General features: G+C 37.7%; 1 protein-coding gene across 2 annotated transcripts; it reads left to right on the top strand.

Moving 5' to 3' along the window:
* Positions 1-9,160: 9,160 nt before the first annotated feature.
* LOC129769374 (lipase maturation factor 2-like) lies at positions 9,161-17,257 on the top strand. 2 transcript variants are annotated; one of them, XM_055771610.1, is made up of 4 exons: positions 9,161-9,190; positions 9,744-9,951; positions 15,246-16,237; positions 16,296-17,257. In XM_055771610.1, exons 1-4 carry the CDS (start codon positions 9,176-9,178, stop codon positions 17,088-17,090), a joined length of 2,010 nt encoding a protein of 669 aa, XP_055627585.1. In that variant the 5' UTR covers positions 9,161-9,175; the 3' UTR covers positions 17,091-17,257. The 2 variants fall into 2 exon arrangements, with proteins under 2 accessions (XP_055627585.1, XP_055627586.1); XM_055771611.1 differs by lacking the exon at positions 9,161-9,190 and adding an exon at positions 9,330-9,528.
* Positions 17,258-24,640: the final 7,383 nt, after the last annotated feature.

Here is a 24,640-nt window from a genome sequence, read left to right as displayed (position 1 = left end):
TTGGCCTGGCTTGGAATATTTCAGGATTCGACCAAGATTATTTAAGGTCCGCAACTTTTAGTTTGTTAATTTTCATGCAAAGTATTCTCATGTTTTCACATTCAAGGAAGTCCATTTTATGCAGCCGAATAAATGTAACATAAACCCAGTCCGAGAGAGGAGGGTGTATGAGTTCAGAGAAAGAGTTTGTTCATATCAGCTCGCATGCGTTGAACAACTTCACATTGCAATACTTTGGCATAATGCACACCCCCCAAGTGTGGGAGCATTAGTCCCAGGCAACGTTAGCTCGGTATTTAGAACTGCAGACAGCTACAGCGGGGACCAAATATTTGAGGATTGGTTTTGGGGAAAGTTATGCCTGAGTAGGGAATGCTTTCGCAGCGAATGTGGTCAGAACTAACCATTTTCTTGGTGGATATCATCAGCTTGGACTAAAACGCATCAGCTTGGACTAAAACGAAGGAGATGCATGTATTAAATTGTCGCAGATTCAACATGTGATCTGCTTTACTTTCGGGATTGTTGATATTTGAGTAATGGATTCCATTAGCGAGCGGTTTTCTCAGTGCGTTGTTTGCTGTAGGTGTAAGAACACTGGTGCTGTAGATAGTCCAGAAACATTTCATTGGTGTTTATCTAGCAATAATACTATTGAAACGATCTTACACAAAATGTGGTGTAATATTGTAGCCGTTTGAGTTCCGGAAAAACCTGAAATGGTTGTATAGTTTAGATCTTGGGATGGGATGGAGTAGAATTTTGATACTCCTATCACGTCAAATTACATATTCGGCGGCATTCTATTGTCAGTAATTTTGTAGCATCTTCCTTTTTGACGAATTTCATGCCAACTTCATATTTTCTTTGAAAAAAATACAACTTATCCTAATTTTGTTTGACCCTCTTGTACTCGCGTGCAAAATCGTAACACGTATACTCGCGTACGGTGTTACAGACCGAAAAGTGAACTTCCCTGTAATGTTGCCATTGTGTATTTTTCAGGCTTTATTGGCATTTATTTGATAACTACAAAAAATATATTTTCTTCGTCTTTATTATGTTTTAATAGTCATCTAATTCAGCCTCCTCAAAACAGTGTAATTTTTGATACTCCAACAAAAATGACGAAATTCGAATTTTCCCCTGTTATTAATAAAAATATGATATAAAAGGATTCCTAGGATTCCTTCCTTTTTTTGTTTTCTTGTCGATAATGTACATTATAAAAAATATCCCCGAAACTGTAACTGTTAAAAATTGCCATAAGCCACCAATTAGTTTATGTTTACAATCCTTCCACAAGTGAAATTCTTTCACAAATGTGTATATGTATGACCATTATATTTAGCGAATAACCATACGAAAGTCAAACATTTATATTTTGCTTTTGAACGTCTGAATCTAACGACGAATATATCGAATAGTTAATATATGGAGCTGCCCAATCCAGTTACAAAAGGGACTGAAATCAAATAAGAATAGTCCGGTAATGATCTTATGCATTATATACAAGAAATATTCCACGCCTCTAACATTAATTTATACATTTCATTCAACAATATTCTAGAATATGAAAAAAGGCACTTGTCCAAAAAAGTTACTCCTATACTCGTGTCGGTATGTCAGACCGGAAGTGTTAAAAAAGTGGCACACGTCCCTTTTGTACCAACACATGCGATACGCTAAACGATGACGAACGACGAATAACGAAGCAAGAGAGAAACACAAAGTCGTAGTGTTGATATTTTCTGAGAAATGAACGAATTATTGATTTCTCGGTCTGACAGAGCAATGCGCGAGTATAGGAGTGTTAAAATCAAGATAGCGATATAGTGTATTCGACAAAGTTTTAGATCTTATTAAAATGTGAACTTTTGTCGAAGACGTCAACTTTCTATCTGTTATAGCTTTTGGAATATAAGTCATTTTCGTATGAAGACTCCTCAAAAAAATAATGTTTTTCTAGTAACATTTTTGTGTGTAAATTCTAACGTTTGACATGTTCTTGACATGTTTCCAAATAGAGAAAAGTTAGCAGAGCATGTGAATTGCGATAATTTATACATAAAAATGTTACGAATTAAACATTAATAGTATTTTTTCAAAGAAAAAAAAAGTTGAAAATACTCAGAATTAAAAAAAATACCTACAAAATTTCAGTCACAGAATGGAATATGGGAAATTATTTTGGTTTTCAATAAAAATTATCAAAAAAAATTTTGGAAAAAAATGTAATTGAAAAAAAAATATGAAAATTAAAATTCATTTCTCTCGAAAACATAGGCTTTCAAAATTCTGAAAGAAATAGATATAAATAACCCTTAAAATTTCCAACAAGTTTTCTATATATCGGACGATGGACACAATAACATCAAAAAAGTTTTTCGAACAACAACTTTTTCATGTTTTTCTTTGAAAAAATGCTATTAATGTTTAATTCGTAACATTTTTTTTGTATAAATTATCACATTTTGAATGCTCTGCTAACTTTTCTCTATTTAGAAACATGTCAAGAACATGTCAAACGTGAGAATTTACACACAAAAATGTTACGAGCAAAACATTATTTTTTTCAGGAGTCTTCATATAAAAATGACATATATTCCAAAAAGTATAAAAGACAGAAAGTTGATGTCTTCGACAAAAGTTTATATCTCAACAAGATCTAAAACTTCATCGAATACACTATATCGCTATCTTGACTTTAAACAAAATTAGGATAAGTTCAAAGAAAACATGAAAAAGTTGTTGTTAGAAAAACTTTTTCCCTGTAAAAGTACCCATCTTCCGATGTATTGTATGTATGTATGTATTGTATATGTATGTATGTATTGACTTGTTGGAAATTGTAAGGGCTATTTATATATTTATTTTTGGGAATTTAAAAAAAAACGTTTTCAAGAAAAATGAATTCTAATTTTTAAGAAAAAAATTTTGTCAGCAAATTTTTTTGACGTAGGACTACGTCTTTCATTTCTATACAGGGGTGTAAAATCAAAGTTTCGAAAACGAAAGCGTTACGCCGGAGACCGAGATTTTGAGAGTTAATTGCTCCTAAACAACCGAACGAAATGGTATGATAAACACTTCCTTCGAAAGATAAAATGTCTACGCGTTATATACTTGCTACTTTTTCATCCAAAAACTTGTTTCAATAGCCTTGAAATTGCTTTCAAAACAGGCTATTGAAATCACCAATCGGTATATAAGCGAGCGCCGCTCGGAAATCCACTCAGTTATAACTGAACAGCGATCGGAGCATGTTGTCGCTGTTGTGGTGAAGCTAACTTCGTTTATCATGAAAGCGCTGATGAACGGTGTCACCAAGAGCCTGTTTGTGCACCTTAGGCCAGAAGGGAATCCATCAGGAGGAGAGTGATGCCACAAACGGTTCCGCTTGAGACATCGGAGCAGCCACCACACACACACATATACACGCGCGGAACTATTTTCGTTTGGTTGCCATCCAGCATCGAGAAGATTCCGGAAAGCTGTTATCGTTGCTGAAAAATAATCTGCCAGTTCCCTTGGAATTGAAAATTACATTCAAGCGAAAGAGTTTATTATGTTTTCTATCCATATAATACTGCGACCAAATACATTTTGTGATTTTTCAATCAAGTGCGATCAACGTAAGACCACATCTTTCGGCAATTTATAAGAGGTGCAATGAATCTTAAGAAGGAATTCCCGCTTCATGCGCATTGGCAAACGATGTTTATTCAACAATTTTTAAAACTAGAAATGGGTGTTGTGAGAAAGGATGAGCGAACGCAAAAAATATGTAGACTGATTTGATGCAACAGATATCTTGTCTATTGGAAATGGAACACAAATCGTATCACAATACAAGCAATGTATTATGTATTACACAACTTTCGTGTGATTACTTCTTTTGCTGAATATTGTGCTCTAAACGTAACGCTCTCGTCCCCCAAATATTCATATATTCATCCATTCAGAATTGATTCAGAAGCAACTAAAACAAATGATCACTAAATCAACGATAGTCCTACGTCACCCTTGCGGTTATACCACAGATATAACCCACATCCTGTTTTTGCAAAATTTTTTTGGTTATTTTTTGTGAAAATTTAAACAATTTCCTACATTTCATACTTTGACATGAATTTTGTAGGTATCATAGTTTTCAAGTTAAAAATTGTTGTAAAAAATTTGTCTTTCAAAAAAAGTTGTGCCATGGTGTACACGATTCCAGTCTTTATGGTTATCTGAAATAAAAAAATCGAGCAGATTCTAACTCAGTAAAGATGCCGTTATCGCATGAACTTCGGACAAGTCAAAAACATGTTTTTGATAAAATGGCGCCCGTTTGAAGAAAAAAATGATGTTCAAAGCGTTTTTTTACATTTCCCGATTAAAAAACAAAAGTAAAATTAAAAAAGTATGCTTTTTTATTGGTTCATGTGATAGAGATTCATGTAAATTCGACATACGCAGTATTGCTATTAAATAACGAGACTGGTTACGAAAAAGGGTTATATTTTAAAAATTACGTTACAACGATATGCTCCCCTTCAATATACTCCCCTTGACTCCTCACACACCTTTCCATACGTTTTTCCATTGTTCGAAGTAGTGTTGAAATTCTTCTTTTGTGATGGCGTTCAAAAGCCGCGTCGCTTTTTCCTTCGCCTCTTCTACGGACTGAAATCGGGTACCTTTCACCACGGATTTGATCTTGGGGAATAGAAAAAAGTCGCATGGGGCTAGATTTGGCGAATACGGGGCATGTACGAGCACTGGAATGCCCTTATCGGCTAAAAATTGCCGACAGCGTTGCCGACACCGACAGGAGCGTTGTTGTTCATGTTTTTCGTCACACATGATTTCCGACGCGCACTACAAACCACGTTCCATTCAAACCACTGTTGCTCGCAAACTACTATAGTGATAAAAACGTGTTTTCGTACGTTTATAGCAGACACTTCAAGCTACCGAACGCACTATTCATTTTCCCCCCACCCCTCTAGGGCGCCCTTCAGGCGCGCAGTCTCGTTATTTAATAGCCATACCTCGTAAATTGGTTCACTAGAACTTGAAATATCGTGTACGTCAGTTTGAGAAAAAAAATAGTTTCGAGAAAAACGCGTTTGAAATTAATAGTTATGGCTGCACTTAATAAGATACCACGTCACTAAAATGGCTATAAATCGGTAAATGATGGAATTTTCGAAAAATCCTTTCTAGGTAATATTCTTGAATGCCTAAACTTCAGAAATATGGAGAAAAAAATTGGATTTTTGTTTTCAATTTTCTAGACTAGAATACTGATTCGATGGAATTTCAATCCATAATATTTTTTCGATTAATTGGTGTGACACCCAAACATCGACATGGTTCAAAACGTCCAAAAAAGTTGGAAAAGCGTGTTCATAAAATCAAAGGGGGGGGGGGTTTGCTGCAAATGGGGTTTGGGGTTGGTACAAATGAAACACAAATTTCTGCATTACTCAAGAATTAATCAAGCAAACGAAACCAAATTTGACATGTGAAAGTTGTAGGATGCAATAAATGTTTTTACGGTGGTTAGGTTCTCGTCCCCTCTCTATTAGGGGGGGCTGCCATGCAAATGGAACACAAATTTTTGTATTACTCGAGAACTAATCAAGTAAATGAAATGAAATTTGGCATGTGCGATAAATGATTCTATGGTGGTTAGATACTCCTCCCCTCTCTCTTAGAGGGGAGGGGGGCTGCCATACAAATGAAACACAAATGTCTGCATTACTCGAGAATTAATCAAGCAAACGAAACCAAATTAGGTATGTGGAGGTTTTATGGCGCAATAAATGTTTTCACGGTGGTGACACACTCCACCCCTCTCTCTGAGAGGGGCTACCATATAAATGAAACACAAATTTCTGCATTACTCGAGAATTAATCAAGCAAACGAAACCAAATTAGGTATATGGAGGTTTTAGGGTACAACAAATGTTTTCACGGTGGCTAGGCACTCCACCCCCCTCTCTAAAGAGGGGCTGCCATACAAATGAAAGACAATTTTTTGCATAACTCGAAAACTAATCAAGAAAATGCCAAATTTGGCATGCGAAGGTTTTAGGGGACACAACACGTTTCTATGATGAATAGACACTCCTGCCGTCTCTCTGAGTGGGAGGGGGTCTGTCTTTATTCTATCATGTTTCCTGTATCAAACATTTATTCCATGTAACGGAAAAACATGTTATTTGCAAGAGGTTGAGAAATCTTGAACGAGAATTGCGTCTGGAAATAATCTGATATTATAATGATGAGTTTTGGTAGAAGTACTAAGAATTTTATAGTTAAAGGTAAATTCAACGGAGTCGATTAGAAGATCAATCAATGAATGAAATGAAATGAAATCCTGCGAATGGACTCATGAACTTAGTTAGCGTTTATTAAGAAAACGTGAATGTTTGAAGGTATTGAAAACAAAAAACAAATTTTGGGCGGGACGAAGTTTGCCGGGTCAGCTAGTATAATATAAATGTTTGCAAGGATCTAATGACCAACTTTTTCAAAACAAAACGGATCAACCTGAAATTTCCAAACAATCTTCTTCTTTCTTTGAACAACTTTGAGAAAGTTGTGCAGGTTGAAAACCGAGAGAAGAAATTTGATTTTGGACACCCACATTAAATATACCGTCGTGGATAGGTACTAAAATAGCGGAATTGCTGAAAGTGGCTGAATCGAACGTGTATGATGTGCTGAAAAGTTTTAGTGAACGTACAATTATTGTTGGATGGATGAGGAGACGCGTCGTAGTAGAACTTGCGGTCGAAAGCTGAGGTTGAAGATATTGAGAACAATTAAGGCAATTCCGGGACTCTCGGACTAAGTCATCGTCAAAAAACACAACTCTAAGGGTGCTCATACACTGTTTGACCGAAGCCAAATATTTGACTCTTTTTGACAGATAAAATTTGGTCAACGTGTACTGATCAAATATTTTCTACACAAAACACGACAAGCAAATATTCAATTATTGGATGCCTAGAATATTTTTTCAATCTGTTCTTCGAACCTGTCGGTACATGGTTAGGTTACCTTGAATATTTCAGTTGATTTTTTCCATGTTCGGTGTTTGATATTGTTTAGTACTGTTGAAAATTGAAGAGTGGCAAACAAAATAGTGTTTGTACAAATATCAAATCAAACCTTATCTGTCAAAAAATATCAAATATTTGACCTCCGGGCAAACAGTGTACGGCCACCTTAACCAAAGTACCATCCGGAAAATTCGTATGTTATCGTTATTTTCGTGCATGCAAGCAACTAAACAGAATGTTGCCTGGTGGCTCAAGGATGCGCTCGAAAGTTGTACAACAAAGTTTTGACGAAGTACGAAGTATCGATGACGAAACGTATGAGAAGATGGATTTTGGAAAGCTCCACGGCTTGAAATTATATAACGCAACTGCCAGAGGGGATACCTCAGCAAATTTGAGTTTGTTTATGCCGTTTGATTTTCCAGAAAGTTCTTCAAGTGGGAGGGGATTAGCAGCAGTGGACATAAAACCAAGGTTCTCGTCACAAACAAGGCAATGGACTCGAAAATGTAAAGGAGTGCGGGCAGAAACGTCTTCTTCCATTTGATACGGCTAACAAAGGTCCGGTGAAGTTCTGGCCAGATTTGGCAAGCTGCGATACAGCCGGAAGGTGCTTCTGTGGTACCGTGACAATGGGGTCGATTACATTGAAAAAGACCTCAACCCTCCCAATTCCGCCCAATCGAAACATATTGGGCCATTGTGAAGAGGAAATTTATGAAGGGTGCCAAAGTGACTCGAGATGTTGGCGACATGAAGAGAGCCACTTAGGTTGACCAATTGAGAGTCCAAACTTTGATGGAGGGTATTCGAAGAAAAGTAAGAAAACTTTTCCGAAAAGAACAATAAATTAACTGCATTTTGATATAAAAACATTTTGATTCAATACATCTAGTGATTTGGTTTTGTGATTCCGGATTCTAAATGAATCAAGCTGTAACACCATTCTTCATCAATTGGATAGTGATGTTTTAGAAAGTGAGCTTTTCTAGGTATATCAACATTTGATGGCAGCATTCCGTTGATTGAAAACCGCTGAAATTAACCTGGACGATGTCTATCATTGCATTGCATTTGCCAGATATTTTTCTGTACTGAAAGGTGGAAAAATGTTTTTCATTTGATTTTTTCTTCCAAAACTGTACCATTGAAAATATTTGTTGCAAAGAAAAATCTGTTCCATTGAGCTCATTTGAAAGGGTTGAACTTCAAACTTCTATCACAATACCAAATTTTGAAAATATGTATCTTAAAAATATTCAATGATTTATTTTTAAGATACATACTTTCAAAATTTAGAACAATTTTTCGTACTTTCGTATTAGCGTCACCGGAGCCGAAATATAATAATTAGCATTTTTATTGTTCGCACTGGCATTCAAATATTATTTGTACATATTGTTGTTGCCTTGTTGTATGCAGTGTTTTGTCATTTTTTAGTGCTACGAAAATGTGTATTTGGGATTTGGGGTATTTAAGGTTAAACGCCACCGAAGCGCAATTTTCATTATGAATTGGTTTTTCTCAATTAAATTTATTCTGAGGTCAACGTAACGCGTGAGGATAAGGAACAGAGGCGGCCCTAAGCCGCCGAGGTGACGCAACCCGAGTTGGCCGCCGACCCGCCGTCGGAAGCGGCGGTCTTTCACAAACAAAACTGTGTTCCATCGATTGCCCGGTTAGTTTGAAACATAGGAGACAATCCTTTAGTTAGGTCCGTCCGAGCATCGGACGGCATACGTTTGCCCGGTTAAGTAATTGCTATCTATTGTATTTCGGCTCCGGTGACGCTAATACGAAAGTACCCTTTTTTTTTTCTCCCACTTCAATGTTTTGTACAGTGTTGAGGAACAAACATAATGCATATTTATTCTTGCAACAAATGCATAGCTAAAGCTAGAATCTTGTTTGAATTAGAAGATAACGGAAGTATCATTAATCGATTAGATAAAGACCCGTTTGAATTGAAGCTTGCTTGTTATGCAACGGCTATTCCAACTGATACGAGACTATGAGTGCACTTTGCAATAGATTTGTATTCGCTATCATTGCTCTACTTACACCCCATTCTGATCTTTTTCCATGGTTACTGCGCAGTCAAGCTTGAACATACAATGGATCCCAATAGGGTAGGCAAATGTCATGTGTATCACGATCCAGTTGGATAGCTTTGCAGTTAATCAAATTACACCTGAAATTCTCGGATGTCGAAACAGGATTTCTGCTCATTGCACCGCAAAGGACGATTGCTATCATTAGAACAATTGCCTTTGTCAAGCAGATCAATCTCATTTTAATCGCTGTTGGGCCCGGACGTGAAATTTCCAGCCAAACTCTGATCAAAACCCTGTTGCTCATCTTGGAAACCACTGTGGCGCAAGCAGAAGGGAATCTGAAATTCGGAGATAACCTTGGAAGAGTTCTGAAAGCGTGTCTAATTTTCTCCCATTCGTCGTGAACATTGTCGGTACGAGAGCAGTACGAAATTCCCCATAGCTCTCTCTCTTGTTTACGAGCGAGTTGCATTGCATCACTCGTGAGCCAAATGTGCAGTGTTGTTTTGTTTACGGGCTTGTGTTTATATATTCAAAAAGTATCAAACCCTCGCGAGTGTTTACGTGCGACTGTGAATTTTTGATTATTTTAATAAAAAGATAATTTTTATTTGTTCCGAGAGTGTAGTACCCCGTGGAGGATCGGTGTGCCAGAGGGGCGAACGGTGAGATGAAATCGACGAAAACGACGGATTCTGGCGATGCCGTTACTAGCAAAGATGATTGTGCTCAGGGGGAGGAAATGCATCCTCCACCACTGGTCCGGAATTTGATCCTGAGGGCGATGTGTGGAGTTTATTTGGTTGCGTTTTTGAGCTTCTACGTCCAGGCGGAAGGTAAGCAATACTTGGAAACTCTTAAGTGTTTCTCATTCAATGGAATCTTGCCAAGAAACAAAATATCGATTCATGCGACCGGCGAGAAACGTCAAAAACAAATGTTACATGTGTAAGTGGGAAGAGATATGCAATCGTTTGTTTTTATTATGTACCCAGAGTTCAGCAAGAGCTGTAGTCGTTTGCTCTCGTGAGAGTCTCGTTTATTTTGAGAGTGTCTTTTTTTCTGATCATTAGAACTTTTCGGGAGAGAACACATTCGAGCTTACAGGTGGATGTTATTTTTCGATTTTAGGGATGGTCAGTTTCTTTTTCCATTTGAGTTAATTGGAAATATGGAAATTTTGACCTGATGTCAGTTTTGTCAACATGGAATTTTGACATCGCTTCCTAAGATTGCATAGATGACGTAATCGCTCCAGTTTTCGTGTAAATACCATTTGACCGCATTGATAGCGTAGTTCTTTATGGCTTTCTTGCTTAAAAAATGAATCGACATTATTTTCTGCTATAAAGTACTTTTTTTTTAAAAGTATATGCTATTTAGAGTTGTGTTTTCTAATACATCAATATCGATTCAATAACCATTGAAATGTTTTTCATATCATTACTCCAAGTATTGCATCGAACGTAGATAGTTCTCGTTTTTGTCTCATGATTATTCTTATTTGTGCTTTTGAATCACCGATCAGATCCAGATCAGATCCATAATGAAATTAAAAAAAAAAGAATAATTAATGACATTGAAAGTACACTTCAGTTGGAGCGTCACTGTTCAAAATGTCTCATACTGCTTATACCTTTGTTAGTCTTCAAATAATTTCAAATTTTAAATAATGAATGCATTCTTTTTTATATTTGCAATGACACATAAATGAACAGCCCATGTCAATGTAAAAGGGTGTTCTACAGTATGGTTCGGATACAATCGATAATCAGACGGACTAGTTGCATTTTTTTTGGGATGTTGCTCCTATAACTCACTGTTTCGTTGATTAAAGCTTGATTCATTAAGAATCCGAAATCACAAAACTAGTTGTATCTCGGGATTGATGAAAGGTACAAAGGTACAGGTTATATCAAAATGCAGATAATGTGTTGTTCTTTTCGGAAAAAAAAGTTTGATGGGTCTGAGCCTAGGGGCAAAATTCTATTAAATCCATTATTACCATTAACATCTGTTTTTTAAATTATCTGCCATACAAATGAAACACAAATTTCTGTATTACTCGAGAATTATTCAAGCAAATGAAACCAAATTAGGCATATTGAGGTTTTAGGGTGCAATAAATGTTTCTATGGTGGTTAGACTCTCCACTCCCCTCTTTAAGGGGGGCTGGCAAACAAATGATACACAAAATTCTGCATTACTCGATAATTAATCAAGCAAATGAAACCAAATTAGGCATATTGAACCAAATTTGGCATGTGGAGGTTTTAGGATGCAATAAATATTTCTATGGTGGTTAGACACTCCTCCCGCTCTTTAAGGGTGGGCTGTCATATAAATGAAACACAAATTTCTGCATAACTCGAAAACTAATCAAGCACAATTTGGGATGTGAGGGTTTTTGGGTATAAGAAATGTTTCTATAATGGTATGACACCCCTCCCTCCTCTGGAATGGAGAGGGGGTCCCATAAAAATATTACACATTACACAGGAAAAATGGAAAATTCGGAAAATTTAATTCCCATATGTTCTACAATTACATAGTGACAAGTGCTGTTAGTCCATTTCATGTTTGCGCTAGCGAAATTGATCTTTGTTCGAAACTGGAAATGGATTTTAATGTGATGAAACGCACTCCTATATCTTCTTCTATCTATACCAAAAAAAAAAGAATCGCCGGATGTGTTGATAAGAGCAGAACTGGAGGAAGGAATTTTGCGATTTAGGGCTGTCTTAATTGGTTGAAAAATCTTGAACGAGAATTGTATCTGAAAATAATCTGATATTATAATGATGACTTTTGTTAGAAATACTAGGAATTTTATAGTTAAAGGTAAATTCAACGGTGTCGAATAGAAGATCAATCAATGAACAGTTCTGCGATTGAACCCATGAACTTGCTCATAGTAAGAAAACGTGAATGTTTGAAGGTATTGATAACAAAAAACATATTGTGAGCGGGACGAAGTTTGCCGGGTCAGAGCTAGTATATTTTAGATAAATATAGCATTTTCTCTTTCGTTGCTACGTTATCCGGACCATTGTTTGTAGAGGTTTGATAACGTCCAAAAAAAGTTTTAAAAGAGGCATAGAAGGGTATAGCGGTTACGCTTACCACCACACCACATGCGGCGGCAACTCTTTGGGCCTGATTCTCGAATACACTACGAATACAATTCACGGTGGAAACGGAATGAAACGCATTCGCGCTGACAACGGTACGGTGTCGACATCTGGATGCGAGATTAGTTTCCCACTAAATTTATCATTATAATATCAAATTATCTTCAGATGAAATTTTTGTGTGAGATTATTATATCACATGAAGAAAACAAAGTTTTCCACTCACATTGAATACCAGTTTGATACGAAGAAGTTAATTTTCATTAATGATTTTTCATTTGAAAAGTGCTCATTCTGCCTGAAAACTCATCATTATCTTCGACACTTCACTAACTCGTAAAACGTAGTTCAATGGCGTACCGTTTATTTCGTTTCCACCGTGAAGTGTATTCGAGAATCAGGCCCTTTATTAATGCTACGTTTCGAATACAACATCGAAACTTTCTGTTGAATACAAACTGCTCAATAAATGAATGTTTTCTTAAAATAACGATTGAAAATTTCACTTCAATATTAAGCATGAAACGGATGAACGTAACAAAAAAAAGCGCACACGAAGGAGAAAAGATTTCTATTTGAATGAGTGTGAAAAAAGAGCAGCGAGATATTGTGCCAGTATGAATAATGTGTAACATAAAATGCAAAAGTTTCATTATTGAGAGACGATTTGTCAAAGAGAGTCATTTTGTAAGGGGAGAGATTTCGAACACTCCAAAATCAACTACTTTTAGTAGATCGCAGAGATGTTTGCATTAATAATAATGAGAATATCATTTTTAAAATAAATAAAATTGTTTACTTCAGAATTTGCAGTTTGCACAGAAGCAAAGCAGAAGAATGAATGAAGAGTGAATTGAGAAGCGCTTCAATTCCTATTGAAATGCCTAAAAATAGATCGTTTGCTGGATAACCTCAAAAGACAAAAATGTCGTTTTTTTGAAGGAAGTTTCAAAAGCTGTTGCAAAGATGGATACAATGATGTCTAGTGATGATAAAAAGCTCTTCATAAACCAATACATATTCAATTTATTTACGAACTTCTCGTCACGCTGAAAACGGAATGATTTGTATGCAAGGATATATGTACTTCATTTCGTTTTCACCGTTTTCGTTTTCAGGCCCATTATTTATTCGAACCATTTGTAGGAAACAGAGTACTGAAAGTATTTGTTATCATTTATCAGTACTACTCAAGTTTAGAACCGACCTCTCCTACGAAGTATGTTTTGGGAAATTCATAGAACGCTTTCATAGGGTTGGAATAATTGCTTCAGATATATTTACTATCGCTTCACAGATACTTTGTTTAATTCAGACAGCGATCTGCAGTAACGGAAAACGAAGTAAGATTTTTGTCACTGGAAATTCATCCTTATTGGCGTAGTTATTCATATTGTATTCTGTTTGTAATTCGACGAATTGGCCTCAATTTCTAAATGACTAATCTGAAATAGTCAGACATTCAAAAGAAAAATGAAATGGAAAACAACGGAAACAAGCTGAGAAAGGAATGGCTGATAATTCTTTTCAAAGGATGATGCAATGTTTGTATTTATCTATGGCTATGAAATAAAACCTGATCCTTTAATAATTACGAAATTTGTTCAGGAGTGTAGCGAGAATGTGGATGTATAGAAATATTTTTCTAAAACGAGGTAATCGGCTTTATTGGAAAGAACACTAAAGCTAATGCGTTCGTTTAAATTTACTAGAAACATTCCTCCCTCGCAGAATCAATATCCATCGAAACCACGGTTACTGGAATCACTTTGATTGAATCACGTCGACAGATCTGCGATAACCAATCGCATATCCCACTAAAGTGAATTACACCATTGCTGCCATCACCACCAGACAGATAAGGCCTAAACGAATCGGATCAAACGACTAAAACATGTAGCGGCACATGACGAGCCACTGACTTCTGAAATAGCGACAAAATTTTAGCCCATTAGCCATATAAATATACCACTGCTCCTGCAGTCAGCCTACATCGTACGTGTTCCAAAAAAAGGTTCAGCGTCGGAAATTGGGTTGGCGCTGGCGCTGGCACTGGAAATGCTTTTAACGTTTAACTGAATGGACTAAATGAAATCTATAAAGGGAAAACATAGTGTGTATCTCTGCCGATACGGTTGGCGCTGTTTGCAGCTGCCAATTTTGGAGTGGAAGATAGAACAACATAGCACAAACATAGTAGTATAATAGATATACATAGTAGCGGAATTAGATATACAGGTCCTTCAAAATTAGCAGCGTACGTAATTTCACCTGATACGAGGGTCGTTCAAAAAATAAGTTTCAGTGCCTCAGAAATCGCGGAAAAATAAAGTTAGGACAAAAACAAGGTGATTTTCGTAATCTACGTTTTATTTTCTATTTCTCTACATAATCGCCGGAACATTCGAGGCATTTTTCATAGCGTGGCACGAGTTTTTCTATTCCGAGCGCGAAGTGTGTAGCGTCCAACTTTTTGAAGTACGATGTAACTGTGTCACGAATTTCTTCAGTGTTATCGAATCGTTGACCGCCGAACGCCTGCTTCATCACTGTACTATTGAGATGTTTTGGACCGATTAAGAACCGCGATTAAGAACAATAGATAGAGCCTTTTCCCTTCCTTTGAATCGTAGTTCTACATTAGATTTTGATATCATTCTTAACTCTCCTACAGTCTGTGAGTATACGAGTCACGATTTTTCGCGCGAGTAATCGTGACTCGTATACTTACAGACTGTGCGTGTCTCTTTAATATTGCCATTGTGTATTTTTAGGCGTTGTTGGTATTTATTAAAAAAAAGATGTAATTGAATGAAAACACTCCAGAAAATATTTTTTATTTAACTTCATTCAGTTTTAATAGTCATTTGATTCAGCCACCTCTTTGATTCTCGGTCTGTCAGACCTATGCGCGAGTATAAGAAGGTGAATTTGTATTTTAATAGATCATCTATCGCCCGATTGTTCTCAATGATATTTTCTATTTTTATTCCGCACAGGATTATACAGCAACTCCGGTATCCTCCCGGCGAGTCGAGTGCTGGCGAACGGCACTATCCAGGAGCGCTTCAGTTTGCTTCGGTTGGCACCACTACTGGGACTGGACGCACAGTTGGCGATTGATCTCTTCTGCCTGGCCGGCTGTGTGATCGCGTTTCTGGGGTTGATCTTCAAAGACCTTTGCCGATTAGGCAGTTTCATTGCAATGTGGACCCTGTACTTCTCGTTGGTTCAAATATCACAAACCTTCCGTCAGCAGGCGGATGAGTTATTGCTGGAGGCTGGTTTCCTCTGTATCCTCTTGGCGCCGCCAAAGCTCAGCGATCCTCGCGGTCCGCTCGAGGACTTGGCGCTGCTGTTGATGAAGTGGCTCCTGTTTCGGTTTGTGTTTGCCTCCGGCTCGGTGAAACTTGCCAGCGGCTGTCCGCTGTGGTGGAATTTAACAGGGCTGAAGAAACACTACGAAACCATGCCCCTTCCAACCTCTTACAGTTGGTACACTTACCAGCAACCGGATGGGTTGCACAAATTGAGCACCATTTATGTTTATGTGAGTGAACTAGTTTGCTCGTGGTTATTTTTCGCTCCGAACCAAAAGGTTCGATTGTTTTCCCTCTGGTGGCAAGTGTTTCTTCATGTAAACATTATCGGTAGCGGAAACTATGGATTTTTGAGTCTCATAGTGATGACACTTTTGTTAACGTTGGTGGATGATAACACATTAGCTGGGGAAGTTAAGTTGCCACGGAAGGAGGATAAAACTGGAGCCATGGCGGTGAAGGTGATCGCTGTGCTGATGGCACTTGGAACGTGGTTGATGTTCGGTGTTGGATTCACGAATGGAGAGCTAGCGTTCAAGTTGCTGTTCAACCGTTCGCAGTATCTGAGGATGATGCAAATGATGGTACAAATGTCGCCACTCCTGGTGATGGGGTTAATGATCCAGAATATTTTGCGCATCGCCATGAACCAGACGGGGGCAACCAATGTGGTAAGTAATCGAATGGATGAATATTGCTGTTGTTAACATTGTGTCCTTCAATCAATAGGTTGATGGCTTCCGAAAGTTTTCAAAGAACGGCCAATTTTTTCTGTCAACTATAGTTGCCTTCGTGATTTTTCTCGCTTCAATAGTTCCACATCTTCAGCTGACGCATACAACGGCGCCGGGCTCATCAATTCTCACCAAACCCTATCATGGTCTTCACAATATATATGTTGTTAATCAGTATGGTCAACATTTGATTAAAATGCGACCGAAACGGTTGGAAATAATCCTCGAGTATTCAGACAACCTTTCCGGGCCATGGCAGGAGTACGGCTTTCAGTACAAACCATGGAACGACGAAGGATCTATGCCATATGCTTGGGTCTATTTTCCACGCTTTGATTTCAAATTCTACGACGCTTCGAACGCTAAGCCGAACACGCAGAAGTGGGTCTATCCGTTGGTGCAACGATTGCTACAGAATGATCCGGCCGTTCTCAATCTACTAGATCAGGACCATCTACCGACTAAGGCTCCAAAGTTCATCAGGGCCTCTTTGTACCACTTCAGCTTTACGTCCTGGTTCGATGGAAACAGTACAACCTTTTGGACAAGACAACGCGTCGAAGACTACTTCGCACCTTTTTCCCTCGATGACGGGTTCCTGGAGAACAAACTTAGAGACGTTGGCGTTCCTGCAGTGGCCGCGAGCTCAAATGCCCTGAATCTTCCGCTCAAATGGTTACTGAATGTGGTAAGAAGATTCCTCGGCTTCTTCGAGGGCGCTTATCTTGTGTTGGGAGTTCTGGCGGCTGCCACTGTGATGATAATCACTCAAAACAACAATTCTGTCTGAATGTTTGGTCAATTAATGCTCTGCACAAAATGCGCATCTACAAAATCACCAATAGCTAACTAGTAGTGTTACTCCGTAATAAAAGCCGCATTGTTACCTGCAGGATATATGCTAATGAATAAAATGTCAATTAAAGTGGACCGGAGCTCTGGATCTCATCACCTAAATGAACCCTCCGGGTGGAGGGTGGAGGTGTTTTTGTTGTTTCCGAAAATTGATACCAACCACAAACTAATCGCGCTTTGCGGCTATGTTACTGTCATTTAGCGTCCAGTGGAAGAGGCGAGACCGCAATTTAATCTAGACTCAGGACATCTGAAGGATTGGAAATGGTAGGTTTTCTTCGCCAGCAAGGCCAATCTGTGGCTTCAGGATGCATGGGATGGAAGGGTTGGAAACAGCAATTGAATTGGCTTGGTCGGTTTGTGTTCTATCGTTCTTTCGTCTTGACCTCCAGGATACATGCTTTTGGAGGAGTGAGATTGACGTGTCGTGCTATTTTTACATTTTTACATGCAATCTGCTTGAACTATATAAATTTTTAATTAATCTTCAAAAATAGCGAGTTGCTTTGGGAAAATTACTTTTAGTTGATATTGAAATATCAACACCGTTGTAACAATTTAATTAAATTCATACATCAGAGGCCGTGGAATTAAGATGACGTATAATTTGCATCATCAGGGTGTCGACTACCTCGAAAAACCTTGTAAATCAGGGAAAATCAGGGAATTTCGTCATAGATCTAGAAGAAATGAAATTCCGGCAATTAGAATTTTAATTATTGCAATAATTAGAAAGTTATTGATACAAAAAATGTATTTCCCTAGTTGGATTCTCTGTGATTTTTCAGTTATTTGTTCAGTTGTTTGTTGTTTGCTTTTCCCTGTAAGTTAACATAGTCCTACCGAAGGGTAAACAGCGCAAATGGATTTTACATTCGTGCTGTTTTTACTGCCACTTGGCAGATATGTTCGAGTAAGCATAAAGAGAGGTACGATAAAACCATAAAGTTGTGCATTCCTCCCCGACTGTCAACTGAAGCGAAAGTATGGAGTTTTGGCAATTTGCATCGTTTTTTATTATAAACAATGATTTCAGCTTCATCAGGCATAGCACTGACACTATATTACTAGCAAATAATAAATGACTGAATCATTTTTGGAAAGGATAGGTTTACGGAACTTATTACTCAAAATGATCTTCTTTGAAATTAGGATTGGGCGATCTTTAGAAAAAGATCGATCTTGACGAATCGATTTTATAGACGGCGTAAGGATCGATTCACTGATTAAATCGGTACCAGAGAATGGATCTTTGCTGAATCTATCTTTGAAAAATCGAATGGTTTTTTTTACAATTTATTTACTCATTCTATATAAGTGTTGTCTTTCCATTGAACAATGAATAAACAGTTCACATTTATACTCAAAGATGTAACGCATTTTGTTTTGATTTTTAGCATGAGAAACACAAAACACACATAAATGGTCAGAAAATTTTATTTTCCATCTTGTACCGTCATTCAATTCAATAAATTAATTGAAAAATTATTATTAAAAATTCAGCAACTGATATATTCATGCAGAACTCCGCTGATAAAATAATCCCATAAAAAAACGTATCATTACTTTGGCATTTATTCAAAATCTGATGTCACCATTCAATTTCGTCATAATTTTCACTGTCTGCCTAGTGCATGTGATGGTGTAAATATGACTTGTAATCACTTGTTTTGTAATGATCAAAAGTACCAATGTTTATAGAGTTTTTTATAAGGTTTTTGGTGTGATTAAAAACCGTTAGGCGTTCCGTTAGGCTATCTATTGATTTTGTATATGTTTGAAGAATTAAACTCTTTGATAATGATTTGGTGGCCCTGAAAAGGGTCGTTTTGTTCGGTTGTTGAGTATTGTTTGTTCACTCCACCAGTGTTTACAACCGAATGATGATAACAGAATGATGGTAATTAGTCGTTAGATGGTGCGTATCAGATAGAAGATACCGAAGTGGAATGAAATATGATGAAAACCGCCCTCTGTGACCCTACACGAGATGCCTCCTGTGTTATGTATGGATAAAATAAAGAAAAAAAAAACTCATCTATGTTATATAAGAAAATTACCAGTCCCGAACACAATTATCAATTTTTCTCGTCATCATCAGAAAACATATTTGAAATGAAAAAGGTAATTTTTTAATTTTTTTTTACTTTCTGAGTGTTTATTCAACCCAACGCGAATTATAATTGGACTAACTAAATGAACACAACAAAACAGACAGCTCAAACCCAACGACCCGTTCTCGAGCGGGGACACTCCTTGATTTTTATTTATGAAAATTGAAATAAACCGTTTCATATATCAAGTCATTTTTAACATAACTGCTACAATATACAATTTCACACATCCACTTGTGCTAAATTTTTCACAATACACAATCGATCATTTATATGAAATTTCTCGAAGCAACCACCATTAAAGTTCTAAATTTAAATATTATTTGCTAAAATTAATCGTATCACTCACCTTACTTGAAATATAAAAAAGCCCCCGACTTGCATATATTTACAATGCCGATTTCTCCCGAGCACCTTGGTTTAGATGTCTCTGTTAGGGAACCACCGCATGTGTCGTCAATTTCGACCAATCAGAAGTGGGTATTTTCGTTAGGATAGGGGTTGAGATTTTCAAATTGTTTGATGGTTAGGTTCATGCCATATATTTATTTATTCAATATAAAAAAATGTTATGGAGTGTCGAAATTGATTGACGCAAAAATTTTATCAATCCATCATGAAATGACTGAGCAATAAGCGTTTGAAAATGGACAATTTTCACGATGTGCTCGATTTTCGATTTGTACCCCAATATGTTCCCGAAAGACGTAATCCTACGTCAAAAGATTTGCCAAATCCTAGTGGAAATCCTAACTACGGCAGTGTGCTCCGTCGGAGTGCTACCGCTGAACGGAGCACTGCGCCGAAAAGTATGCATATTGCGCTGGTGTGATCGATGTGCAGTATCACCCTGATGTCGTCTATGGACGACGCTCTTAGTGAAAGGGTTAACATCGAATGTTTTCATGGAAACATGCGTGACGAAACGGTTGTGCTATGCGACAAGTTTATGATGCTATGTTTCACTTTGGAAGGATAGCATTAATAAAAATGTTGAGATAGGTGGTTCAACGAGTTCGAAATTCTCATTCAGGAAAGTCGTAAGAAAGAAGCACAGAAGGAAGTCGAAAGTTTGTAAGAAAAGAAATGTTTCGTTAAGATCGTAACATTTCCGTGAAATTAATCCAAATCAAAATAACTCGTTCTGTACAGTTATCTTTGAACTGTATTTAAAAATTAAATTGCGTATTTTTACGACCCTTCTAAGTCGTTGTTTAACTCAATATCAACAATCACGAACAATTAATTTATTCGAAGATATCGACATACGTTGGCAAATGTCATTGTATTTTGTTTTAAGAACTAAAACTACAGAACTAGCAGCAAATTTAATCACTAGTCTACATCTGGAATTTTATGAAAAATTACTGGAAAACCAGGGAAAGTAAGGGAATTTTATTTTGGATTTTGAGTCGACACCCTGATCATAACGAATACCGTTTTGATTCATATTCCGGATAGATATAGATTCAAACTCCGAACACTTCATTTTTAAATGTAAATTTACAGAACTTTAGTGTAAATAATGAATACAGCGTGGACTCGATTATCTATAGTCTTCGATTCCCTTATCACTGTTTCACCGGTGGGAAATTTTGTCATTAAAAGAGGGGAATGGTGCAAGGGAATATTGCATATTTACTTCGATTTGAAGATGACATAACTAGCGTAAATTGCGACAAAAACTTTATTGAAAATTATGTTGATTAATAAAAGTAATGATTTAATGCGAAAAGAAATTATGAAGGAATATAAAAACAATATCGAAACCTACGCGAATGTCACGGCTCGTAAGGCTCGTCCAGTTATTGTGGTGAAACCAGTCGAGTCGGATAAAAAAAGTGACGAAACCAGGAAAATTTTGAAAACTAAATTAGATCCAAAAATTTACAAAATAGCAAATTTCAGAAACGGAAAAAATGGCTCGATTATTGTGGAGTGTGCAGCAGGGGATAATGTTGAGAGAAATGGAATTGAGAGCAATCTTGGCGAAAGGTTCAGTACTTTTATACCAAAACCAATGAAACCAAAATTGAAAATTATTGGGATGAGTGATCAATATTCCTCTGATGTTTTCATCAGTTTTCAGCAACATTTTTCAAACCAAATAGCAGTTCAGAAAAAATATATGTGAGAATAAGTTAGCAATAATTTATCTGAATATTGCTGGGCTTTCTACAAATTGTGCAGAAATGCGATATCTTGTAGAAAGCATGCATCCTCAGATGGTTTTTCTTTCTGAAACTCACATAGTTGATGTAGAGTCATTTGATCAGTACTACATTCCTGGTTATAATGTTGCTTTTTGCTTATCGCACTCCAGACATACTGGAGGTGTGACTATTTATGCAAAAGAATCAATTAAATTCAACATTCGTGTAAACGAAGCTGTGGAAAATAATTGGTTCTTGGCTGTTTCAGTTGAGAAAGGCATGCAGATGGGAATTTATGGAACTATATATCACTCCCCCAGTTCAAGTGACCAGCGTTTTTCAGAAATTTTGGAAAACTGGTGGGAAAGTTTCGTTGATTGCAGTAAGTTAAATGTAATTGCTGGTGATTTAAACATTGACTGGCTTAATGTGCATAATTCGAATCAATTGAAACAATTATCACAATATTTTAACCTGAAACAATCTGTTTCCGAAGCTACTAGAATTTCTAAAAATAGTAGAACTCTTATTGATCACGTGTTTTCAAATTTCTCTACTGTTCAAAATAACTGATCATGAGACAATTTTTTGTTCACATTAAGAATGAACAGAATAATCTTGATGGAAATAGAACAAAGATCAAATCCTGGAATAGATATTCAAAAGAAGCCGTGTCTTAACTTGTTTCGACAAGCCTTGATTTTACAGCTATGACGGGACATCTGAATGACAAAGCAGCTGTTCTGACTAATATACTCCTAATATACGTACTCTTTTGATCTGCTGCGTCTCAAACACAAAAGAGATAAAAAGTACAAAAAGTTCGTAACAACAAATTTAGAAAATGATTGGAATAGATACACCTTCGCGCGGAATATATCTGTGAATATGACATTGAAAAAAACTAGATGTGAATATATACACTATGGAAAATATTGAAAACCTTATTAAATTCTAAAAATAGTATACCGCGGTCCATAGTTTTCAGAGGGTCAGAAGAGCAATCAGACCAAATTATAGCAAATAAATTTAACAGTTATTTCGTTAATAGTGTTCTGCTGATCAACCAAAGTATTGACTGGGTCAATGAACCTAACGAAATAATACAGCCGATAAGTATCAATTGCAGACTAGATTGTTTTTCACCCATCACTTTTGCAGAGTTGAAAGGTATTTGTTTCTCATTGAAAAAATCGGCTGGTATCGATAAGGTCAACGCAAAAGTGATACAAGATTGCTTTTATGTCATTGGACACGGTCTGCTGAACCTAATTAATGAATCTCTGCGAACAGGGCACGTGCCACAGGTTCGGAAGGAATCACTTTTGATTCCAATCCCCATAGTTAATGGGACGGATAAAGCCGAAGAGTACCGTCCTATTAACATGCTGCACATATTAGAGAAAATTTTAGAACTCGTTGTAAAAGGTCAGCTGATACATTTTATTGATAACAACAATTTGCTAATACCCGAACAGTCGGGATACCGAGAGGGACACTCTTGTGAAACCGCACTGAATCTGGTATTAGCAAAATGGAAAGAAAATATCGAGGCGAAAGAGGCTATTTTTGCGGTATTTCTGGATCTTAAACGCGCTTTTGAAACAATTTCTAGGCCCTTATTGTTACAAACAATGAAGCGCATTGGAATTGTAGGGATGGCGTATAAATGGTTTGAAAGCTATTTGTGCGACAGAACTCAAAAGACTCGTTTCAACGATTCTGTTTCCAGTCCCATCGGCAACTCACTCGGGGTGCCGCAGGGAAGTGTCTTAAGACGCGTCCACATTACGCCAATCGGCCTTGGCCGCCCGGTAAAGCCGCCTAAATGTGGACGTACCGCACGGGCTTGCCGACGTGCCGGCAACCGACTCGAATCAAACCGAACCCAACCCGAAACAGGTGGGTCCGGTTCGAGAAAGTCGAGCCAAAACAAAACGAAGTAAATTAGCGTTGACGACATAGTGCTTTGTGTGTTCGTGACGGCTTCGTGCATCCGATGGGACTTCGGCTTCGTGCACCCGATGTGACGTCCACATTACGAACCGAATATGCCGCCTGGTACAGGCCGATCGGCATCATTCGGCATAATGTGGACGCACCTTTAGGGCCCATTTTATTTATTCTGTACATAATTGATCTGCGACGGGTTTTACGATACTGTGACATTAATTTGTTCGCGGACGATGTTCATCGCAGCTAAGGATGTAAAAGAAATCGCGGAGCACATAGACGAATATTTGCATTCTCTGGCTCAGTGGCTTAAATTTAAACAATTGAAATTGAATGTTGGCAAAACAAAATACATGTTAATTTCTTCAGCAAACTCCAGTCTTGACGTAAATTTTGCAATAGATGGTGAGACATTAGAACGCGTGAAAGAAATCAAGTAAAGGGTGTGTCACATCAAATTGCATCACGGAAAAAACGCTGTAGAAATTTAATTTTCAGGAATTATATCTTCAGCTTTCGCTTATAATCAGATAAGAGTGTATAGATCACGTTGGCCATGCTTCACTGACAATTTTTCGTAAATTTGGAAAAATGTCGTCGAATGAAAAAGAGCGTCGTGAATTAATCCTGCGCACTCATTTCGAGAATCCGGAGTTGTCACATCGGGACATCGGTAAGATGCTTGGAATCGTCCAATCCACGGTCAGCAGAGTACTAAAACGATACTTCGAGAACCTAACCATCGACCGGAAGGTGAAGAACGGCAAAAATGGATGCTCCGTCAGTGAAAAAGATCACAAGCGCGTAGTTAAGCAGTTTAGACGTGATACGAGAAGTTCGGTCTGGGATGTCGCCAATAAGCTGAATTTGTCAAGTTCATTCGTCCAGCGGACCAAGCAGCGGGAGGGCCTGCGTACATACAAGGTTCAGAAGGCTCCTAACCGCGACGAAAGGCAAAACATGGTGGGGAAGACGCGATCCCGGAAGCTGTACACCGAAATGCTGACGAAGCCGCATTGCCTGGTAATGGACGACGAAACCTACGTCAAAGCGGACTTTCGTCAGCTGCCGGGCCTGTTGTTCTTCTCCGCAGAGGACAAATTCAGCGTTCCGGAGGAGATTCGCAAGCAGAAACTATCCAAGTTTCCCAAAAAGTACATGGTGTGGCAAGCGATCTGCTCTTTCGGAAAGCGGAGCGCCCCCTTCGTGATGACCGGCACGGCAAACGGGCAGGTTTACCTTAAGGAGTGCCTACAGAAGCGCTT

The sequence above is a fragment of the Toxorhynchites rutilus genome, chromosome 2 (assembly GCF_029784135.1).
Source record: "Toxorhynchites rutilus septentrionalis strain SRP chromosome 2, ASM2978413v1, whole genome shotgun sequence".
In the NCBI taxonomy this organism is placed as follows: domain Eukaryota; kingdom Metazoa; phylum Arthropoda; class Insecta; order Diptera; family Culicidae; genus Toxorhynchites; species Toxorhynchites rutilus.
Note: the sequence above shows the minus strand (reverse complement) of the source record. Positions and strands in the feature narration are given on the sequence as shown.